We start from the raw sequence: 21,811 nt of genomic DNA on the forward strand, positions 1-21,811 counted from the left end.
GTAGATACGATTATATGTGGACCAAGGTATAGCATGGAGAAGAACTCGTGGCTTAAATACATTCATCATATACTTGTCTTTTTTTTTCTGTTTAATTTTGTCCTATAGATTTATCAAACTCTCTTTCCATAGTTCATATATTTAAAGGTTTCAAAATTATAAATACAAGTTCAGTGCCAATGGCAGAACAAAGTTCAAGATCTCCCTCTGAACATTAGCCAAACCATGAGGGTATCCCAAGCCCTCGCGCGCTGTGATATTACAAATATACTGAAAACAGACGCACACACTCACAGTGGGACTTTGTGAAAAATGAGTACGGATTATTCTTCCTTTCAACAAAGTAGTAGTAATTCACAGAACTTAAGACTGAGAAAATGTGAAGTCTGTGTGGCTTTAGTTCCAAAGGAGTGCTAGGTACCAAGTTATAGCCTCCTCCTGATTCCCAAATAAATAAATAAACAGAAATGTACATTTGAATTTATGCTGAAAAACAATGTAAATTGTGGCTGATTCCATTAAAAAAGGCTGCTAACATACAGCTTTGTGAAAAACGAGATGACTCAGTGTTATATTTTTAGTGTGCCGCTCTTTTATGGCCCCATCCATTCCCTGCTGTTTGATAATTCTTCCATTTTACATATTAAACATTGTTTGAATTCCAATAGCACACAAAAGTTATATAACACCAGAGCTATATCATTCCACTTTAACTTACTGAGAAAGTATTTTTCCCCTAGCAATCATTTGGTCCCGAAAGCATTAGACTTGAACTACAAAGAGTGATTATTTTCAGTTAGGTATGAAATCCGGCCACTGAAATTTGTTTAAAATCATATTGTGATTATTTCATATGAAATCATCTATTCTATTTCTGACTACCGATCAATGATAAAATGATAAAGAGTGTTGTGAGCATCACTGAGTGTATATGCTTTACTAGGAACTAATAAGTAATTCATTAGTGATATACATTATGATGAAAGATATTTTCATTTTTCTCACTTTTTCTTTTTTCCTTTTTTATAAATACTTTGTTAGTAAACAATATCTTTATGTGGAGTCACCAAGCAAACAAATGTGTAAACAGCCACAGTATGCTTCTCAAAATGTGTTAAAATTAGAAAAATACAAGGCTTGGCTAGATCTACATCCTTGCTGCAGATACACTGAAAATAATGTTTACTGTTTATCTACACTGATTTATTTGTTCACAAGTACAGCTCTGATAATGGTTAACAATCCTTACTAACAGGACATTTTGCAGATACACGAAAGCCTAAGTTGGAAGTTGGGTTTCATCTATTATTCTAATCTGGCTTGCCACCTCAATTGTCATGCTTGCCATGCCGCCTACACATTTTGGCAAATGACCTTCTGGAGAGCCCTACAGCTTAGTCATGTTGGATATGACTTGTTGTATTTGCCATGAATTGCAGTTTCTAGTTCAAAAGTCTGTCTTACAAAAAGTATTTAACAAATCTGATGTGAAAAGACAAAAAAAGATTTGCTGAAATCAAGAACACTAAGTTAAACCACAAAATAAAAAAATATATATATATGTATTAGTGCCTCAGGTGTTGAATTTGAAATCAGGGAGAAAGGATGCTTTGACAATCAGCAATAAAAGGACATTTGTTTTTCAATGCATACTAAGGGATATTTGAAATTCGGGAAAGAAAAACAAACTGTCCTGTGAAGGATAACCATGCCTGTTTTAGAGGGAAATGTTAATAAAACATAACAGGCTTCATCACGCTGTTTCTCCAAACTGGTGAAAAGTAGCATCCCCAAATAGCCACGGGGGTTCCTTACTTGTGCATGCCATTGTGGGCGGATCAGTTTCCTTCCTGAAATAATCCTTTTCACAGACACAAGAGGTGGAAGCTTCCTCATGGGTGTAACTGTGAGGTGGACATTTGCTGCAGCTCTGGCTGTGAGGAGAAGCTTTGAAGAACCCAGGTCTGCACACTGTCAAGAGAAATGAGACACTAAGCTTTTCCTGGAACAGAGGCGGTGCTTTTTTGTGAATATTGTATTACTTTGACTAGTATATACACAAGTTAAAAAGAAGACAGTCTTTGCATCAATTTCAAGAGTTTTTGGTAAGTTTCCTGATCATGCATATCAGACCATTCAGATAATCAAGGATGCAAATTAACACATATGGAATGCACCTATTTGAATCACCTATAGGAACTGAAATTTGTATAACAATTTCATAAAAGACACACACTTAAATGTGCTCACAATTATAAAGGGAGCAGACCAAGAAGTATAATTTATAATCTTTATTGGTGAAATTAGGTTTAAGAAATAGAACTATCATATGTAGTTTTAGACTGGTATTCAACATAGAAGTGTCCAAACTTTTATTATTAAATTTGCAAATTGGGGAATAGGGGCATGGCTCAGCAGATAAATTACTTGTCATACAAGCATGAGCACTGCAATAGGTCTCCTCAGCAGCCATGGGAATGCTTGGTGGGCATCATGCTTGGCATTAGTCTTAGCAGATTTGAGAGGAGATGACAATACCCAGGAAAAACTGGATCGATAAGACTAACCAAAAACATGAGCTGTGGATTCAGCAAAGAGCCCTTCTATATATATATATCTTTTTTTTTACTTTTATTTTTCTCATTAGTTACATTTTGTTAACTCTGTATCCCAGCTGTATCCCTCATTCCCTCCCCAATCCCACCCTCCCTCCCTTATCTCCTCCCTGGCCCTTTCCAAGTCCACTGATAGGGGAGGACCTCCTCCCCTTTCATATGACTCCCTTTTGTCAGGTATTTTCAGGACTGGGTGCATTGTCCTCCTCTGTGGCCTAACAGTACTGCTCCTCCCTAGGGAGGTGGGGAGGTCAAAGAGCCAGTCATTGAGTTCCTGTTAGAAATAGTCCTTGTTCCCCTTACTATGGGAAACCAATTGGTTACTGAGCTGTCATGGGTCACATCCAAGCAGAGGTTCTAAGTTTTATCCTCTCATGGTCTTTGATTGAGTGTCCATCTCAGAAAAGACCCTGTGCCCAGATATGTTTGGTCCTTGTGGAGCTCCTATCCTTTCCACATCAAACTCCCCTTCTTTCATATGATTCCCTGCACTCTGCCGAAGGTTTGGTTACCCTTCTTTAACATACAAGCTGGAAAGTAATTAAGGAAGAAAGCTTCCTTCAATCTTGGATCTACGCATTCAGAAGCACAGTTACAAAAATGAGGCCACACTTGTGCAAACACACACACACCACATACAAATACACAGAATGATTGACAAGTCGATTAAAAAATATATGCTAAAAGTTTCTCTGGTTCTATTATAACATGTAATTATCTGGGATATTTTCTATGCTATGTAGAGGTTTCAAAGGTATATTTTGGCTCTTTATCTCATTTTCAGGTTATGCTTTGTGTTTCTTACTAACTCAGGTTTTATGTATTCTAATATAACGCCTTCACACTAGAAAAACTGTAATAATTATAAAATTGCAGAGCATGTCTTGTTCTTCAGTTTTGTCTTCAGGGAAATTATTCCATTGTCTGATCCTAACAAGTGCCAGTAACTGCAAAGAATGTATAAGTGAGTTGGGAAAACAGCCTCAATTCTGCTACTGTGTTGTGTAGAATCAAACAGAAAATGTTTGTTGTTAATAGTTTTAACTTTTCTGAAGCCTGGTTGTGTAAGGAAGTTCTCATAAATTGAGATCTTCTACTCTGTGAATTCATTTGAAAACTCATGTACTCTGTTATTTCCCATGGCTAATAATCCCAAACATTTATATTTTAATTCTTTAGACTTGGTCAATTTTAGGCAACTATACCGATGTCGTCTTGAATAATCAGCCTATTCTACATGAAGCTAATATATTTTATCTTTTTTTCTATTTTCAAAAATTCTGTATGTATATGCTGAAGAACTTTTATTAAAGCATCAATGGTGGTTTTGTTGAAGCTCATAGATGTACTTATATTTCAATGGGATAGACATAATGAGCCCAGAGTAATTTTCATCTGCTATGAATGACCTCAGGTTTTAGTAATCCACGCTGAGGCTTTCTGCCATCAGTCTGAATAATCAGGAATTGGCAAAATATGGAGGTGCTTTATTTTTTTAGCCCACCTAATTATGGTGACAGTGAAGCCTTAATGCTCTTACAAATTCATAGCAAATGGGAAAGCATTTGAAAGATAAGAAGAGCTTTTTGATAGTATTAGGGCATTCTAGTAGTTAAATGACTAAAAGATTTAAATATTATCTTACTTATAATGGGATTGCTGTAGCTGCCAATGCCATACTTAGCTGTTATCCAATTTTTCTTCTTTTATTCTTTTAGTTTGACAATTCTCATTTCAAACTATATGCTTTCAAAGGCAGGAAGTGCCAATCCACACCCTGCCGTATGGGTATTTAAAAATGGTCATTACATTATATTTATCGTGTTTGTGTGTGTGTGTGTGTGTGTCTGTGTGTGTGTGTTTATCCATAAATACTATAAGTGAGTGGTTGCAAGACAACTGGCAGGAGTCAGATTTCTTCATTTGGCATATTGATTCTATCTCACTACCCCCACTTCTGTTTCTAATAGGTAACTCAGTTTATCTTATTCATTTATTTTTGGGGAATTACATTTTTCTAATTCACTTTACATCTTTGTTGTAGTCTTATCCCTCCTCCCCTCCTGTCCTGCCCTTTCTCCTTCTGTTAACACAGAAGCTTTATATTATAATATGTCCGATACTGTTATTAAACCCCTAACTTAGAAAGTACCGTTGTAGGAAAAATATAATTGCAAATAAAATAAAACTTTTTGTTCATTAGTTTATTAACTTTTTTTTGAGGAAGAACATTGGCTTAAAATTGTGGTTGGCTATGAAGCATAAAAGATATCAAAATGGGGGGCTAGAGAGATGTCTCAGTGGTTAAGAGCACTGTCTGATCTTCCAAAGAACCCAGGTTCAATTCCCAGCACCCACATGGAAGCTCACAATTGTCTGTAACCCCAATTCCAAGGGATCTGACAACCTCACACTAATGCACATCAAATAATATATATATATATATATATATATATATATATATATATATACCAAAATGTCTTTACCTTCAGGAGAATTTATTGCATCAATATTCAGATGTAAGACTGTGATAGGAAGAATAAGATTTCGGACTAAATGTATACCAACCAATACTATGAAAAAGGCTGGCCAGTGAGAATCAGTGGATTATTGCTCTTCCACCAAGACTGGTATCTTAGATTGATTTTTGGAAGTCACATCATGGTAGAAGAGAATCAGCTTCTAATAATTATCTGCTCACTTAAACACACACACACAAACACACACACACATGCATGCAGGTTAAAAAATAAGTGATAAAATGAAGGCTCCCCCAGAAAGCTGAGTATCTTCTATTTATTTCAATTAGGATTGTTGTACATTTGGAGAAGAGGTTTGCAGTGTTTTAGAGGGAGACATTCTCTGAAATGACCAAGTGAGACAGAGAACACATAAGCAAAGAAGATGAAACAAAAGAATTAATCCAAAATCTCTTGGAAAAAAAAAAAAAACAAGAAGAAAAATTTACAGATAGAAGGAGTAATCGTTCACAACAACCTCTCTCTCTCTCTCTCTCTCTTTCTCTCTCTTTTATTAATTACAGATGGTTCTGAGCTATAGATAGTTCACCTTTGACATTTCAGACTGTTCAGTAGCGTAAATTTAATGTGAATTCAATGGAAACTATATTTTGAAAGTTTAATTTGGGTATTTTCCCAGACTGGTGACATCTGATATTCCCCTCAATCTGTAGAGGACAGAATTTAGCTTCCTCTCCTAGTCACCACACATATACCGTTCAAGAAAAAGGCTGCTGTTAAATGTATCCAAGTGGGTTCTTTAGTAAGGGGGACAGGAATTGTTTCTGACATGAACTCAATGTCTGGCTCATTGAGCTTCCCCCTCCCTGCCAAGGGAGGAACAGCCTTTCTAGGCCACAGATAAGGTTTTGAAATTCAGAACGTTACATGTTCACAGAGAAAGCACAGTTTTCGGCCGGAGGATATTGTAGGCTAAGTAGTTTAAGAGTCACTGCACAGTAGCACAGAGAATCCAATATGTGGCAATGCTTCAGAGACAGAAAATAAAAAGTTAGCACATTTGTTAGTGTAGTGGCTCAGACAACAAAGATGTTGTAGGTAATAATGTTTGAATTCAAGGACTGCATGACATACTTAATGAATGAAAGGATCTAGCAGCACATATTTAGAATGACGTAAATATTTGCAATAAGTTGTGAAATTTACTGAAAAATCTGTGAGCTTTTTTTTTCAGATTAGAAAATAAAAGCCTTAATGAAAACATTGAAAAATATTTAATGCATTATTTTCCTTGAAGTATGTTGAATGTAAACAAAAATGGAAAGGAGTTGTGTGGTTTGGTACTCTTCAATAAAATTATTTAAAGTCATAATTACTCATTTCCTGCAAATCCTAACTGTAAAACTCAATATCACATGCCATGAGATGACAACCATGCTGTTGTTAAACCCAGTCCAAATGTCACTAAGATCACAATCATGCCTTCACTTATTCTGTTTTTAAACATCAATATAATTATTTTGTAACAGCTTTTTTTCAAAAGTCTTAAAAGTTCTGCTAGTCTATTGCTAGTCATGTAATATGCCTCTATGTTGAAATAATAAACATAATTTTAAGAAGAGGGAAATTTTTTCTTTGTGAATCTTCTCAAATCAACACACCTATCCATGGATGTATTCAGTCTATTAACTTTTCTTCCTATAAAGGAAAAAATTAGTCTTAGCAGACAGAAAGGAGCTTTATTTAAATCTGGAACCTGTTTGTTTCTTCTCAGTAAAACATTCCAAGTATCCACAAACTTTTGACACAAAAAGTCAGTATCCAGATATGGAGCTATTAAATGATTTTTATTCTGTTATTGAAATAACATTCTCTAAAACATTTCTATATACATAAATGAACATAATTCTGTAAATTGTTATTCTATAGAAGTATCTCCAGATCTTCATTTTAAATCACAGATGGACACACCCTGTACTGAAACAGTTTATCTGAAACTGCTTAATATCAAGATTGCATTTTCTGCTTTGCCATAGGCAGTCCCCAGAGGCTGGTGACCATGCTTTCTTAGAGAAACAGTGGTACCGTTCAATACAAATCACGTCCTATATATTTCCATACAAATTTCTTTTAAACTCTTTCAGATACAAAACTTGTATCTCCTGTTACAAAACTTATTTATTGTTTGAAGATTTTACACATGCATACATGTATTTCATTCAAACCCTCCTCCCACACCATTTCCTTTAACTTCTCCCATTTTCCCTTATCACTCTTCCTCCTAATATCATGCATTCTCCTTTAGATCTGCTGTTTCTATTTAGTGCTACCTGAATGTGCACAGCGGTTGGATCAGCCTATCAGAATTTAAATACCCGAAGAAAAATGAATTTTCCTTCCCCAACCTTCTCTCAGTTATCAGTATCCTCAGCTATGGTTTGGTCTTCATAAGCCACACCCCTATTTAGGCCTGGATTCTTTAGGGCTTGGACAGTAAGTACCAAAGCTGCTGTGCGTTCATGGGTATAACGTTCTTGTCATCTGAGAGAATTAATGTCTATAATATATAATAAAACTAAAGATTTAAGGATCACAAAACAAATAACCTAATTAAAAAGAAACACACTGGGTCATGGAATTAAACAGAGAGACCTCAAAAAGGAAGTACAAATGGCTAAGACATTAATTTAATAAACTTGACTAATTAAATGTTAAGATTAAAGATGAAAAAAGTGGCATTCCTCCTTTATTTAATACTATATCCAGGTGTTGTGAACAAATAAATTGACACTAGGATTCATATTTCTACTTCAGAACTGACGTTGTTTTGGGCCAGGGAGATATCTAAGTCATTAAGAGTATTTGTTGCTCTCTAAGAGGGCCTCAGTTTGATTCCCAGCATCCACATATCAGCTGCAATCATCTGTAAATTCTGCTTCAGGAGAGTATACTTCTTTTGACTTCTCAGGCACCAGGCATGCATGCATGTAGTGCACAGACATACCTTCAGGCAAAACACTCTTGTCCATAAAATAAATATATCTCAAATAATTTTCAATGAGATTACTGGTGATACTTATGATTTTATTTTATTAAAGACAAGGGCATGGTTCAGTGCTTAAAGTGCTTGATGCACAGGCCGAAGAACCAGAGCCTGTCTTTAATGCTTCCCAGAGCTGAAAAGTAAAGAAAGAATGCCCCAAAGAAGCGGGCTGGGAGAACTAGCCATATAAATGACTTCTGAGTTTGATTTAGCGATCCAGACTCAAAGAATACAGTGTAAGAGAGATCAAATAAATATTTCTAAGAACAGTCTTGAGACCACACCCATGACAATACACATATGCACACATGCACTAAACATATACAAGAATAGAAATAGAAAGAAAAGAGCAAAATATACACAATTCAAAATACCAAATGACCAGCCCTGAAAGCATACATGAATGCAATATTATACAGACTGATAATGTCACCTTTATATATTTGCAATATTTACATATATGAATGGACAACAATCAATAAAAACAGAGACAATTTGTTAATTTTGTGTCCTGGCTGTAGCCTCCTCCCTCGTCTTCTCCCAGTCCCACCCACCCTCCCTCTTCTCCCCATATGTAAATAATAAATAAAATAGTTAACAAAATAACAGCAGACTAATAAATCTCAATGCATTAAAATATGGAATGTGAAAAAAGGAAGATAGTAACTCATCAAAACTTATTAGACTTTCAATAATGGCATCTAGTCAGAGCGATTTAGATGAAATGCTGACAGAGATCTCAGAAAAATGACTATGCGTGTATCAAAGACAATATAGATATTCTATTTCCGAGCTTGAGAAAAATATGGAGGAACTGAACAACAAGACAAACAGCAAACAAGACAACAGCAAGACAAAGATAAAATAAGGTGTCAGTGGGGATTCTAAGATATTTTTATCACTCTGAAAAGAATAAATCTTTCCTCAAAAGCTGTCTTAGTTTGATTTCTGATGCTGTGATGAAACCAAATTAACTTTGGTGGAGAGGAAAAGGCAACGAGAGAGAGAGAGAGGAGGAGGAGGAGGGGGAGAGATAGAGAGAGAGAGAGAAGGAAAGAGAAAGAAAGAAGGAGAGAGACCATGAACTTGAAATACAGCAAGGAGGGGCATATTGCATTGCTTAGAGTGAGGTAAAAAAGGACAGAAATGTAATGATAACTTCATGTCTGTTTATTGAGTGATTATGCTGTAACTGAAAGAAAAGCTTAATGGCTTGTGTATGTGAACAGAGCATCCTCTGTTTGTAGCATAAGTCAGTGAACCCTGATTCCCCTGAACTCATAAGGAAAATAAGCATCTAGCATACTCGTATTTGTTATGATGTGAGTTATATGAGCAAGGGAGGTATCCTAGAAGAAGAAAGACACACAGAGTATGTACTCACTTATAAGTGGATATTAGACATATAATATAGGATAAACATTCTAAAACCTGTACACCTAAGGAAGCTAATCAGGAAGGAGGACTCAGAAAGGCAAAGAGGATAGACATCAGAGGAGGGAGAAAACAGGGAAAAGGCACAGAGGGCCTCTGAAAGGCTCTACCCTGCAGATGCGAATCTCATAGCCAAACTTTGGGCAGAGTGCAGGGAATCTTATGAAAGAAGTATGAGATAGTAAGACCTGGAGAGGACAGGAGCTCCAAAGGGACAGCAACAGATCCAAAGGGGTCTTTTCTGAAACTGATACTCTGGCCAAGGACCACTCATGGAAATGGCCTGGAACCCCTGCACAGAGGTAGCCTATGGCAGTTCAGTGTCCAAGTGGCCTCTATAGTAGTGGGGACAGGGACTGTCTCTGACATGAACTGATTGGTCTGCTCTTTGATTGCCTCCCCCCGAGGGGGGAGCAGCCTTACCAGGCCACAGAAGAAGACAATGCAGCCACTGCTGATGAGACCTGATAGACTAGGATCAGATGGAAGGGGAGGAGGATCTCCCCTATCAGTGGACTGGGAGAGGGACATGGGTGGGGAAGAGAGAGGGTAGGATTGGGAGGGAAGGAGGGTGGGAAGTACAGGGGGGATACAAAGTGAATAAACTATAATTAATAAAAATAAAAATTTAATTAAAAATTAAGAGAAAAACATCATTTTCTGTTTTGAACATCTCTCTCCTTTTCCTTTAAGTATAAGTGCACTGTCTCAGTGAACAAGCCTCTACCTATCTGAGTAAGTTGATTTTAAAACTTCAGAATATATAAATATTTTCAAAATATAAAATAAACCATTATGCATAGTAAAAACACTTTAATGATGAAATTCTCTCCTTAAAATTTGAAACAACTCTAACAAAGGGAAAACTCATTCTGAAGTCAAGTCATAAAATCATTGTCCTTATTGTTAATATGAGTTTAATTAAAACATTGACTATGATCCATACAAATAAACAGTAACACTATAATTTTGAAATAAAATATTAAAAATGTTTTCCTTAATTGCTTGTGAGAAACTTTACTTGTGCTATAGCATACAGTGTGTCTGTTGCTATGGATACAAATAAAAATTTATAGAGACCATGCATGACATAGACTAGATCTAAATCAGATTTGTTCCAACTATACACTGAAAATTCAATGAATGAATTTAAAAAGTCAAGCCATGTGTACAATATGTTATTCTTTTGAATAGAATGAATCAATAAATACCCAATAGTAACTGGTTAATGAAGCTTTTTGGTAAAAATTGCCATCCATTTACTCCTAATTTTAAATGTGAAAGTGCTGTACAGGGTCTCAAATTGAACAACTTCACTTCCATATCCACAATACTTGTTAGGAACGGTACTTCACCAGCAAACCAGATTTCTAAAAGCTTCATTCAGAAAGGCTTTAAACTGCATTTCACGGTTTTCTATTTTAATGTATACATGTTTATCTTTATTTAGTTAACTTATTCTGTTCTGTCTTTAATAAGATCTATTCTATAATACTTTACTACTATTCCCTCGGTTTTTTTTTTTTTTTCTTTGTTTTGTTTTTGGTATCTTAACTGTCAGGAAAAACGTCTTAATTTAAAAACTACAGTGCGTCTTGTCTTGTTTATAAAAGTCATAGTAAAAAGAAAAGGGGAGTCAGAAAAGCAATAGCTTTAAAAGGTTGTCCTTAGGAATGATTACAAAACAGTTCCTGATTCTGTGATATAGAAGCGTGGATGTCACAGTTATCATCTGAACACATTAGAGTATGATCCTTCTCGATTGTCATTTTATGATTAACATTCTGCCACCATTTCTCAATTTACTCCTTTCCTTGTTATCACATGACAATGAAAACACATTTATACAATAACATTATACTTCTTTATTTACTCTGAGTGAACGACTCCACAGAGTAAGATCATTTTATTAACATATAAATAAAATAAGGTCAATAGTATTCATTCTTCCATTTTAAGGGTACAAAGCTAAGCAGCAGAGACAAATTTCTAAAACCAATATCCTGAGGATGTAGAAGTTCCAAGCAGTAATACAGTGACACAGCTAAAATTTCTCATCAGTGTTCTGCAGCCAAGGGCCTTCCAAGGACTGATAATGATGGGAATTTTTGTTCAGAGATGTTTCAATCCCTTCTTAAACAGTACCCAGTTTTGCTGCTTTTACTCATAACTATCTTATCCGGTCTGTGTGTTGCTAACTTTTCACATCCAAAATTGCCACACACTATCTTTCCAATAACTAAAGAATCAGAGAATGTAAATAAACTTTCAGTCATGATAGTCAATTGAACGTTGCACCTTGTAATGAAATTTATAGTAGCTTTCTTATGATTGATGTGTTTGTGTAGTTATGAACACATACACATTCAACACACATACAATATACGTATATATGCATACATGTATATAGATATATATACAAGTATATAATATTATATATGAGGAAATTCCTTAAAATGTTAAACATTGAATAAATGGCAATTTTAAAATTTATTGCAATAATAATTATTATTATTCCAGTATACTGTCTCAACATTTTACTGTCAAGTTAAAAGGAGTTATAATTTGGCATCCTAGAAGTGTAGAATTAGAAATTCACTTGAAAGATGACATATAAACAGACAACAGAGTGTAACACTGCTGAGAAGTTACCCCTTATGTTCTTTATCTTACTCCTTATGTTCCATAGGAAGAATAATAAATAGTACCTGGAAATAAAACATAGGATTTTAAAAAAATTCTTTATTAATTATACTTTATTCAATTTGTATCCTCCCTGTGGTTCCTTCCCTCCTCCCACCCAAACCCTCTCTTCTCCCCCGCCCCCCACACCACTTCAACACACATGCCTTTCCCCAAGTCCACTAATAGGGGAGGTCTTCTTTTCTTTCTTTCTGATCTTAGTCAATTAGGTCTCATCAGGAGTGGCTGCATTGTCTTCTTCTGTGATCTGTTAAGGCTGCACAGGGGTCTTTCCTGAGACTTATACTCCAACCAAGGACCATGCATGGAGATATCCGAGAACCCCTGCACAGAAGTAGCCCATGGCAGTTCAGTGTTCAAGTGGGTTCCACACTAATAGGAACAGGGACTGTCTCTGACATGAACTGATGGCCCTGCTCTTTAAAAACATAGGATTTAAAAAAGATATTTTTAGAAAGAAATTATCAGAGGAAATTTAGAACGTTGGCTTAATCAAGACCTAAAGAGGGCACACCCAGTATTACATCTTCCAGGCCTGACTTCCTTATTAGGCTCTATAAAATACATTATGAAGCTCTTCTCTCAAATAGGATAAGTTTTTAAATTTAATCTTATTTTTAACAATGTGTGCTGGGTGTATGTTGGTGGATATATACATGTGAATGCAGATATCTATAGAAACCAGAAGGTGACATCAAATCCCTCTGAGCTGGAGGTGCAGGAGATTGTTTTCCAATCTAGTGCATGCTTGCAATAATACTCATTTTCTCTGCAAGAACTGTATGAGCTGTTAACCAGTAAGACTCTTCTCCTTCTCCAAAGGTAAAATGACTCTTTATCCTAAAACAATGTGGCAGTTTAAGTAAAAATGACCTCCATAGGCTTGTATGTTCAAATGTTTAGTCACTAGAGAGCGACGCAATTTGAAAAGACTAGAAGGATTAGAAGGGGTGGCCTCTTAACAGTATGTATGGCCTTTTTGGAGGAAGTGGGTAGTGTGCTTTGAAATTTCAAAAGTCCATGTCAGGATCAGCCTCCCAATCTCTCTGCCTCTGTTGGTCCCTCTTTCTGTCTGTCTGTATCTCTCTCTCTGTGTCTCTGTCTCTCACTCTCTGGTTGTCTCTCTGTGCTCAGCTACTGTCCCAGTGTCCTGTTTTCAGTCATGTTCTGTGACATTAATATAATAGACTGTCTCTGAAAAACTATAATAAAGCCACAAGTTACATGTTTTCTTTCATCATTCCAGCACTGTGGAGGCAGAGGTATTTTTACCTCTCCTCCTGTGGAGGCAGATCTCTGTGAGTTCAAGGCCAGCCTGGTCTACAGAGTGAATTCCAGAACAGTAAGGGTTACCAAAAGAAGCCTTGTCTCAATAGACCAAGCAAACAAACAAACAAACAAACAGAGTTGTCTTGGTCAGGGTTTACCTTCACAGCAATAGAACAGTGACTAAGTTGCAGAATTAATAGTAAATCATTTAAAGCACTTTTACCCTAGCAATCATTTCACACATTTACAGTGTGAACATTGGCTTTTAAAGAAAAATATTTGATGTTTATCCTATATTATATAGCTAATATCCACTTATAAGTGAGTACATAGCATATGTGTCTTTCTGCTTCTGGATTAACTCACTCAGGATCATCTTTTCTAGTTCTCACCATTTGCCTTAAAATTTCATGATTTCCTTGACTTTAATTGATGAGTAATATGCCATTGTGTAAATGTAGCACAATTTCTGTATCCATTTTTCAGTTGAGGGACATCTAGATTCTTTCCAGATTCTGGCTCTTACGGATAATGCTTCTATGGACATAGTGGAGCAAATATGCTTGTTTTATGGGTTAGGGTCTTTTGGGTATATGCTCAGGAGTGGTATAAGCTGGATCTTGAGGGTATGGAAAGAGATACTGAGACTAATAGTCAACCTTTGGGCAGAGTGCAGTAAATCTTATGGAAGAAGAGGAAGACAGAAAGATCTGGAGGAGAAAGGAACTGTACAAGGAGATCAACAGAGCCAAAACCTGGGCCCACGGGTAACTGCAGTGACCGATACACCAACCAAGGATCATTCAAGGAGAGGACCTAGAACCCCTGCTCATTTTCCAAGTGGGTACCCTAGGAAGGGGGCCAGGGACTGTCTCTGATATGAAATCAGTGGCTGGCCCCTTGGTCACCCTCCCCTAGGTGTGCAGACTTGTCAGGCCACAGAGTAAGATGATATAGCTAGCGCTGGTGAAACCTATTAGGTTAGGGTCAGATAGAAGGGGAAGAGAACCTCCTGTCTCAGTGGACTGGGGAGGGACATAGGGGGGTAGAAGGAGGGAGGGTGGGAATGGGAGGAGAAGAAGGAGGAGGCTACAGTGGGGATGCAAAGTGAATAAACTGTAATAAATAAATTAATAATAAAATAATAAACTATTACAATTTTTAAAAGAGAAAAATATTTGACAGGAAGTGAACTTTAATGTTTCAACCAAAGTCAACCTGCTGTCAAAACTCTTTAATAACAAAAAGAGTGTGCAACCGCCAGAGGTCTATAGTTTACTGAAACTAGAATACTTTGCTTTCCTGAGTAAACATAATATAAAGATTCAGCTCTGTGCCTGAAGAACAAGAGGGAATCTCAAGTTTTGTGTGGTTTGGCAATTGGAGTAGTTTGTGGTTAGAAAATATGCCATTGGGAGAACTTATTTGGATGATTTATGTCATATGTGTTCATTTTACCTCTACTTAGGACTCATCTAAAATAATAAGAGGGTTCCAATGTGGTTCTTAAGCTACAACCAAATAGTCAAGCATGTTTGATTTAATTTATGGAAGCAAACAAGTTGTACGGTTTCTTTATATTTTATATTTTATTACTTTGCTGCATTATTGTTTAAAGATAAAAATAAAATGGTTCTTATTCTCCGTGAGGTGCGTTTTGTGGTGTATGATTTTAAAGTTTTCTAGGAACAGTGATATGGCTCACCAAGAAGGAGGACTTGCTGTCAGCTTTGGAGACCTGACTGACTGCAATCCCCTGAATTCTCATAGCGGAAGAAGAGAATTGTCTCCTGCAATTTCTCCTCTGAGCTCTATATTGCACCTTGTTACACAAGCAGGTGCATGACTGTGTTTCTGTGTGTGTGTGTAGACACAAATAAATAAAAGTTTTCTACACATTTCAGAATCTTGGATATTTTTGTTATACTTTATTTAAAGGTACTATCACTTTTTATATTGATCAGCGTAATAAATGTTAATATCATATATTTTCTTTACTCATATTATCAAATTTGACCCGTTATTTCATCTTTTACTCTTTGAAAATGCTTTGTCTATCTAAAGCCATTTTTGAATTTTAAATCTCTTCTACGTAACTTTCATAATTCCTGAGGGTTTGTTATTGTTCTATTTGTCTTTTGGTTCTTGGTCTTTGAAATTTCATAGGCAACCTAAGTTGAATCATTTTGTATTCATTCTCCTTGATTTTATTGTAAAGACATGGCTTTTCCTGATGACACAAAGTGTCTAATAGCAGCTGTTTTCTATCTCATCTTCCCTCTAGCAGCGAGTTTCTGCCCAGTGTACACTGTCTTTGTTCTTCCTAGCTTTTTCAGACAACCCAAAATGGCTACCACGCATCTCTCCTTTCATGGCCTCTGTAGACAATACCATATCGGCATTTACATTCTACTTATTCATAGTAAAGTTCTATCTAAACTTCAAGAGAATCTTAGCAAAGCTGTAATTATTGGAGAAATAACAACATGTAACTCCCAGGTTGAACAGATAATCTCTCTGCCTATGGTTATCAAAAGACTTCTAATCAAATCATCACCGTAAGAAAATCGTGAGGTGAGAATATATGCAGGTAATCTTAGTACACAGCTCAGCTAAGGCTCTAGTGATCTGCTAGCCTCTCCTCCAGACTGTTGGTTGAATGCTGAGCTTTGCCCTTCCCAGCCTTTAAGATGCCATAGCTGGAACTGTGTTTAACAGAATGAACATTTCATGCCTCCCATTGATGAAATTGCCTATTTGTTAGTAAGGCGACTTGTTGAGGGTTTTGATCAACTAAATTTTGGAAGGTTTATTTTATATCTACAACAGTAGGCCACTCCAATTTCCCTCCTTTACCTATCATTAAGTCAATGTCATCAAATCATATGAACAGTTAGATTCTTTGAGAATGTCGTTAATCCTTGAAATATTATACCACTTGGCATATTATCAGGGTTTTCAACATTGTCCCTGAAATAAATCCTTTGTAATTAAAATATTCAATACCCCCAATCTCTTGAGCTCTTCTTCAGCAATCATCTTTTTGTACCAACTTACAGCAGCCAAAAGTTCTCAGAATCAAATAGCAATTCTCACAGTCAAATAACCCCACAAGGTTATCAATTCCAGAAAATTATATCTCAAATTCAAAATCCCATTACACAGCTTCTACCACCTCATATCCTCAGATGTATTTGTTTTCTGGCTCAAAAATTTCTAACATCCATGATATTTTGCCTTTGCTGCTGTTGTTATTTTCCATAAAAATGCATTTCATTACATATATTCAATTTCACTTTAACCCCTGTCAATCCATCATTTTTCAAACCCAAATTCTATTTTCATTTTATTTTGTACTTGTGAAATTGAACATAATTGTATAAACAATGCAAAACCTGTTTACTTTTTCCATCTTTAATTTGTCATAAATTAAAAACGAATGGACTTTTGATGAAAGCCAAGAATACTATGCATTTTCACACCTATTTCATATAACTTTTCTCATGAAGATGTTCAATAGATCTCTGCTTAGGTTACTGTTGCCTTCTCCCTTGATGTATTTATTCTACTAGAGTCCAGAAACCTTCTTTAAGTCCACAACACCATTCTTACTCAGTATTTGAAACTAGATATATTTTTCAACTAATCAGTGCCCCTAGCAGTATATCTGTGAGCACACTGGGAGAAAATACAACAGAGCTAGAGCAGTTCAGGGCTTGCTATTCTGTAGCATTGTAAACATGCATGTATCTTTTTATTAGTATTACTTTTCCATGCTAAGAATAAGTTTAAATTCATCTGGACTAATTATTCTTTATTCTTCTCTTATGTAAATAGACTTATCTGATCAAGTCCATTAACACTCCATTAGTTTTGGGTGGAAAAATCATTGGTTTTAGCTACTTTTAGAGCTAGAAAACTTATTTCAAGTTTAGAGAATGTAAAGTAGAAGATAAATAATGAGATGTGAAATTTAAAATTTCACTGTCAAATTTACAAGTAATGGATACAAAAGTTTGATTTTAATTCTATTATACTTATTAAATTTCAGGACTGAAATCATACTAATATTTTCCTATGAAAGATTAAGGTGTGATTCTAAAATTTATTTTACTGATCCTCAATTTTCATTGGTTCATTACACACATTATTAAGTTTACATATATAAATTTTATTATGTTCTTAGAAAAATTTCAATAAAATTCTTTCTAATTTCCATTTTTATAATATCCACATAGAATATAGAAATAGTCTGTTTGCTAAGGCTGAGGATCTGGCTTGCTTTCATGTATGTGGAACTATCTGCATTGCCCACGTGGCACGCTGGAGTTGGCTACCCAGAGGCTATTTAAGCTGTGGGCTGGCTTTTCCCAGGGTCAGATGATTGTTCAAGGTTCCTGAATAAACTGCATTGAAAAAAAAAAAAAAGAAATAGTCTGTTTGTTTATTGTTCTCATATAGATAAATTTGTAATTATTATTTTTAGTTGGCAATTTAAATGGACAGATTCCCAGATAGCTAGTAAAAGATTATTTTTAATTTTTAGTTATTTATAACTTATTACATTATTATTCACTTTACATCACAGCTGTGGCCCCATCCCTTGACTCCACCAATTCCCACCCTCCCTCTTCTCCTGCTATGCCCCTCCCCTAGTCCTCCTTCCCTTTTATCTGATCCTAGCCTGTCTGGTCTCTGTGGACTGGTAAGGCTGCACCCCCAAGAGGGAGATGGTCAAAGAGTTAGCCACTGAGCTCATGTCAGAGACAGCACATGCTCTCCTTATCAGGGAACCCACTTGGAAACTGAACTCTGCCCAAAGTTTGGCTAAGTGTCTTAGCATCTGCTTTGATACCCTTCTGGGTAGAATCTTTGAAAGGCCCCTTGTGGTAGGTTTCTGTCCTGTTCCCTGTAAAATATTATTTCTGTGTGCTTTTAAGGGTGCTCCCAGTATAGGTGAGCATTTTGATAACTGGGCTGAATGTAGTAGATCAAACTCAACAATGTTGGATAACACCATTCAATTTGATAGCCTGAATAGAACAGGCTGTATCAGCAATGCAAATTAAGGCTAGCCTTCTGAACTGGAATATTCTTCTTTTTTTTTTTTTTAATGCTTTGGGCATCATGGGTCATTGACCTTAGGACTTCAGAATTGGACTTGATTACACCACTAGTTTTCCTGATCCTACAGATAATAGAAAGCAGATAACAGGGCTTGTAAGGCTTCGTAGTCATGTGACCCAGCTTAGACATTTATGTATGAACTTCCTGTTGGTACTATTCCCCAGGACAGGATTGAATTAGGTGGTTTTTAAATTCACTTATTAGTTTGTTAGCTATTATTTTTAATTTTGTGAGATTCAGTCTATAAAGTTGGCAAACACATTTTCAAATTTACTTGACTTTCATCTTTCATTCTTACCTTATTACCATAACTTATACAGTCAAGAAAATGTTTTAAGTTAGTGATACTGACTCCAATATGGATGTCATTGTGAATCGAATCTACCTCGCACAAGCTCAATACTTTTAAATTTATGGAGTCTTGTTAATGGTACATCACATGCTTTACTATCATACACACTTGCAGAGAACATTTCCTATGAGTTTTATATTAAAAACAGAAATATAGTTCTTGTACAGTATTTATATAGTGATTTTTATGGTGTCAGTGTATGTATTTCCTATACACTCAGTAAATACATTAAAATATAAACTACATACTTTATATGTAGACATGTAGAACAAATGCTATCAAATCTTGTCTTGTATACAACTTTGCATTTGTATACAAATATGTTTTATTGTTATGTTTCTCATAGGTTAAGAATTTATCATTTTTGTTTACTAATAGGTACAACAATCTATTTTCATGAAATATTAATAATGGATGCCATAGCCATTTTTATACCATATTTTTACATGGTATGTACTTATATATTCCTTTATTTTCACACTGTGTCTTTTTATTTTAAACACTTTTTTTAAGAAAATAAAATTTATTTATTGTGAATATTCACATAATTGCCACTATTGATAAAAAGGCAGTTCTGTTATTTCAATAGCAGTTTACACAGCACTGTCTTTTAACTGTGGAATTTTTGTCAACTTGGATTTTATATTGTTATTAAAATGCTTAAACTTAAATATTCTTATACTATGTTTTTCAGTCTCCAGATTCTTTGTACCTTTATTTTCTTTTCCCTCTTTATTTTACACTTTACTTTTATCATTCAGCTTCAACTTCATAATGTTTTTTTTTTTATGATTGTTGATATTTTTACCTAATATCTCAAAGAAAAAATGGGTCCTAGAGAGATATCTTTGAAACAGAGTGGCTTTGCTGCTCTTTCAGAGGACCCAGATTTGGTCTCCAGCATGCATGACAATTCACAGTTGCCTGTAACTGAAGTGTCAGAGGTCTCAGTACCCTCTTTTGGTCTTTGTGGGCACAGAACATGTGATGCGCTTAAATACACAAACATTCATACACACAAAATAAAATATTTTTCCTAAAAACTGTCAAAAATAATAACTGTTATAATATTTATCAAGTAGAAGTTTTTTTTTTTCTTTTTATAGTCTACACCTCCCCTTTATTCACAACGTACCTAAAATTTAGTACTTACAGTGAGTCAGGCACAGAAATCTTTAAATATTTCAGCAAGCTTTAGAGTGAGTGTAGCTAGAAAAATTAATAGTATCAATTATTACTTTTATTTATAATACTAGATATTCAATATTTATATTAAAGAAAGTAATCAATCACAATGATATGTTTTTTTTATCAAAATTATACTGAAAGCAGAATTAAGTTGTAAAAATAGTATTTTACAACAAATTTTATTAGTAGTAAATTTGCTGTTTGCAAATCAGGCAAATTATGTACAGGATACATTATATTAAGTTTAAAAATGCCATTGAAATTTGATATTCATTTAATTTTTTACCATATTTATAATATTTACTATATAAACAGAGCATAGCCAACTTGCAGATTTTTAGTTAAATTTATTTTAGCCTTGAATCTTTTTCTGTCTTGTCTTCTCTTATAGTTCATATAATTTTATAACTTGTGTGTCATTTATAATATACGTTATAATTAATTATAAATTAACTAATAATTATTAATAAATTAACAGCTCTCAGGACATGCATTTTTCACATGAATTTTTGACATGTTTGGGGTTGTTTGCAAGTCTCTAGCTTCCATATATGCATCACACACATGGGCTTGCTGTACACATCTTTTTTTTTTTTAGTTTTAATCACCAGTAATTCAATATTTTATTTTAATTTTTATTTTGTATTACAGTTTATTCTCTTTGTATCCCAGCTATGACCTCCTCCCTCATCTCCTCCCAATTCCCCTCCCTCCCTCTTCTCCACCTAAGTCCTCCCTTAGACCATTTATAGGGGAGGTCCTCCTCCCCTTCTATCTGACCCTTGCCTATCAGATCTCAACAGGACTGGCTGTATTGTCTTCCTCTGTGGCCTGGCAAGGCTGCTCCCCTTTCAGGGTGAGATGATCAAAGTGTCTGTCACTAAATTCATGCCAGAAACAGCCCTTACTCCCCTTACTATGGAACCTGCTTGGAGACTGAGTCTATAGGCTACATCTGAACAGAGGTTTTAGATCCTCTCCATTCATGGTCCTTGGTTGGAGTATCAGTCTCTGCCTGTTAGAAGAAAAAGTGGAGAAGAGCCTGGAACTCATTGGCACAGGCCAACTTCCTGAACACAACAGCAACAGAACAGTCTCTAAGATCAACCAATAATGAGTGGGACCTTATGAAACTAAACAGCTTCTGTAAAGCAAAGGACAATGTCTTCAGAACAAAACAACTGCCTACATCCTGGGAAAAGATTTCACCAACCCTTCATCTGACAGAGAGCTAATATCCAGAGTATATAAGGATTTTTAAAAGTTAAACACTAGCAAACCAAATAATCCAATTTTAAAATGGGGTACAGAATGAAACAGAGAATTCCCAAGAGAGGAATACTGAATAGCAGAGAAACACTTAAAGAAATGTTGAATGTCTTTAGTCATCAGGGAGATACAAATTAAAACAACCCTGAGATTTCCCCTTACATCCATCAGAATGGTTAAGATAAAAAACCCAAGTTACACAACATGCTGGAGAGGTTGTGGAGAAAGGGGAACCCTCATCCATTGCTGGTGGGAATCACCAGGATTTTTAGCCACTGTGTTGAGATAAATTGGTTGTATAAAAAGGACTTGACATCATAGTCAAACATTG

General features: G+C 35.4%; 1 protein-coding gene across 10 annotated transcripts in view; it reads right to left on the reverse strand.

The window, feature by feature from the left end:
- Epha5 (EPH receptor A5) overlaps positions 1 to 21,811 on the reverse strand; it is a 339,138-nt gene that overhangs the window by 152,154 nt on the left and 165,173 nt on the right. For 7 of the 10 annotated variants that reach the window (XM_060380832.1, XM_060380830.1, XM_060380831.1 and 4 more), the window contains exon 4: positions 1,816 to 1,971. The exons of the other annotated variants lie outside the window; for them this stretch is intronic. In XM_060380832.1, coding sequence (XP_060236815.1) covers positions 1,816 to 1,971 — 156 coding nt within the window. The remainder of the gene's footprint in view (positions 1 to 1,815; positions 1,972 to 21,811) is intronic. 10 annotated transcript variants of the gene reach the window in all.

Source organism: Meriones unguiculatus, chromosome 3 (genome assembly GCF_030254825.1).
Source record: "Meriones unguiculatus strain TT.TT164.6M chromosome 3, Bangor_MerUng_6.1, whole genome shotgun sequence".
NCBI classification, from domain to species: domain Eukaryota; kingdom Metazoa; phylum Chordata; class Mammalia; order Rodentia; family Muridae; genus Meriones; species Meriones unguiculatus.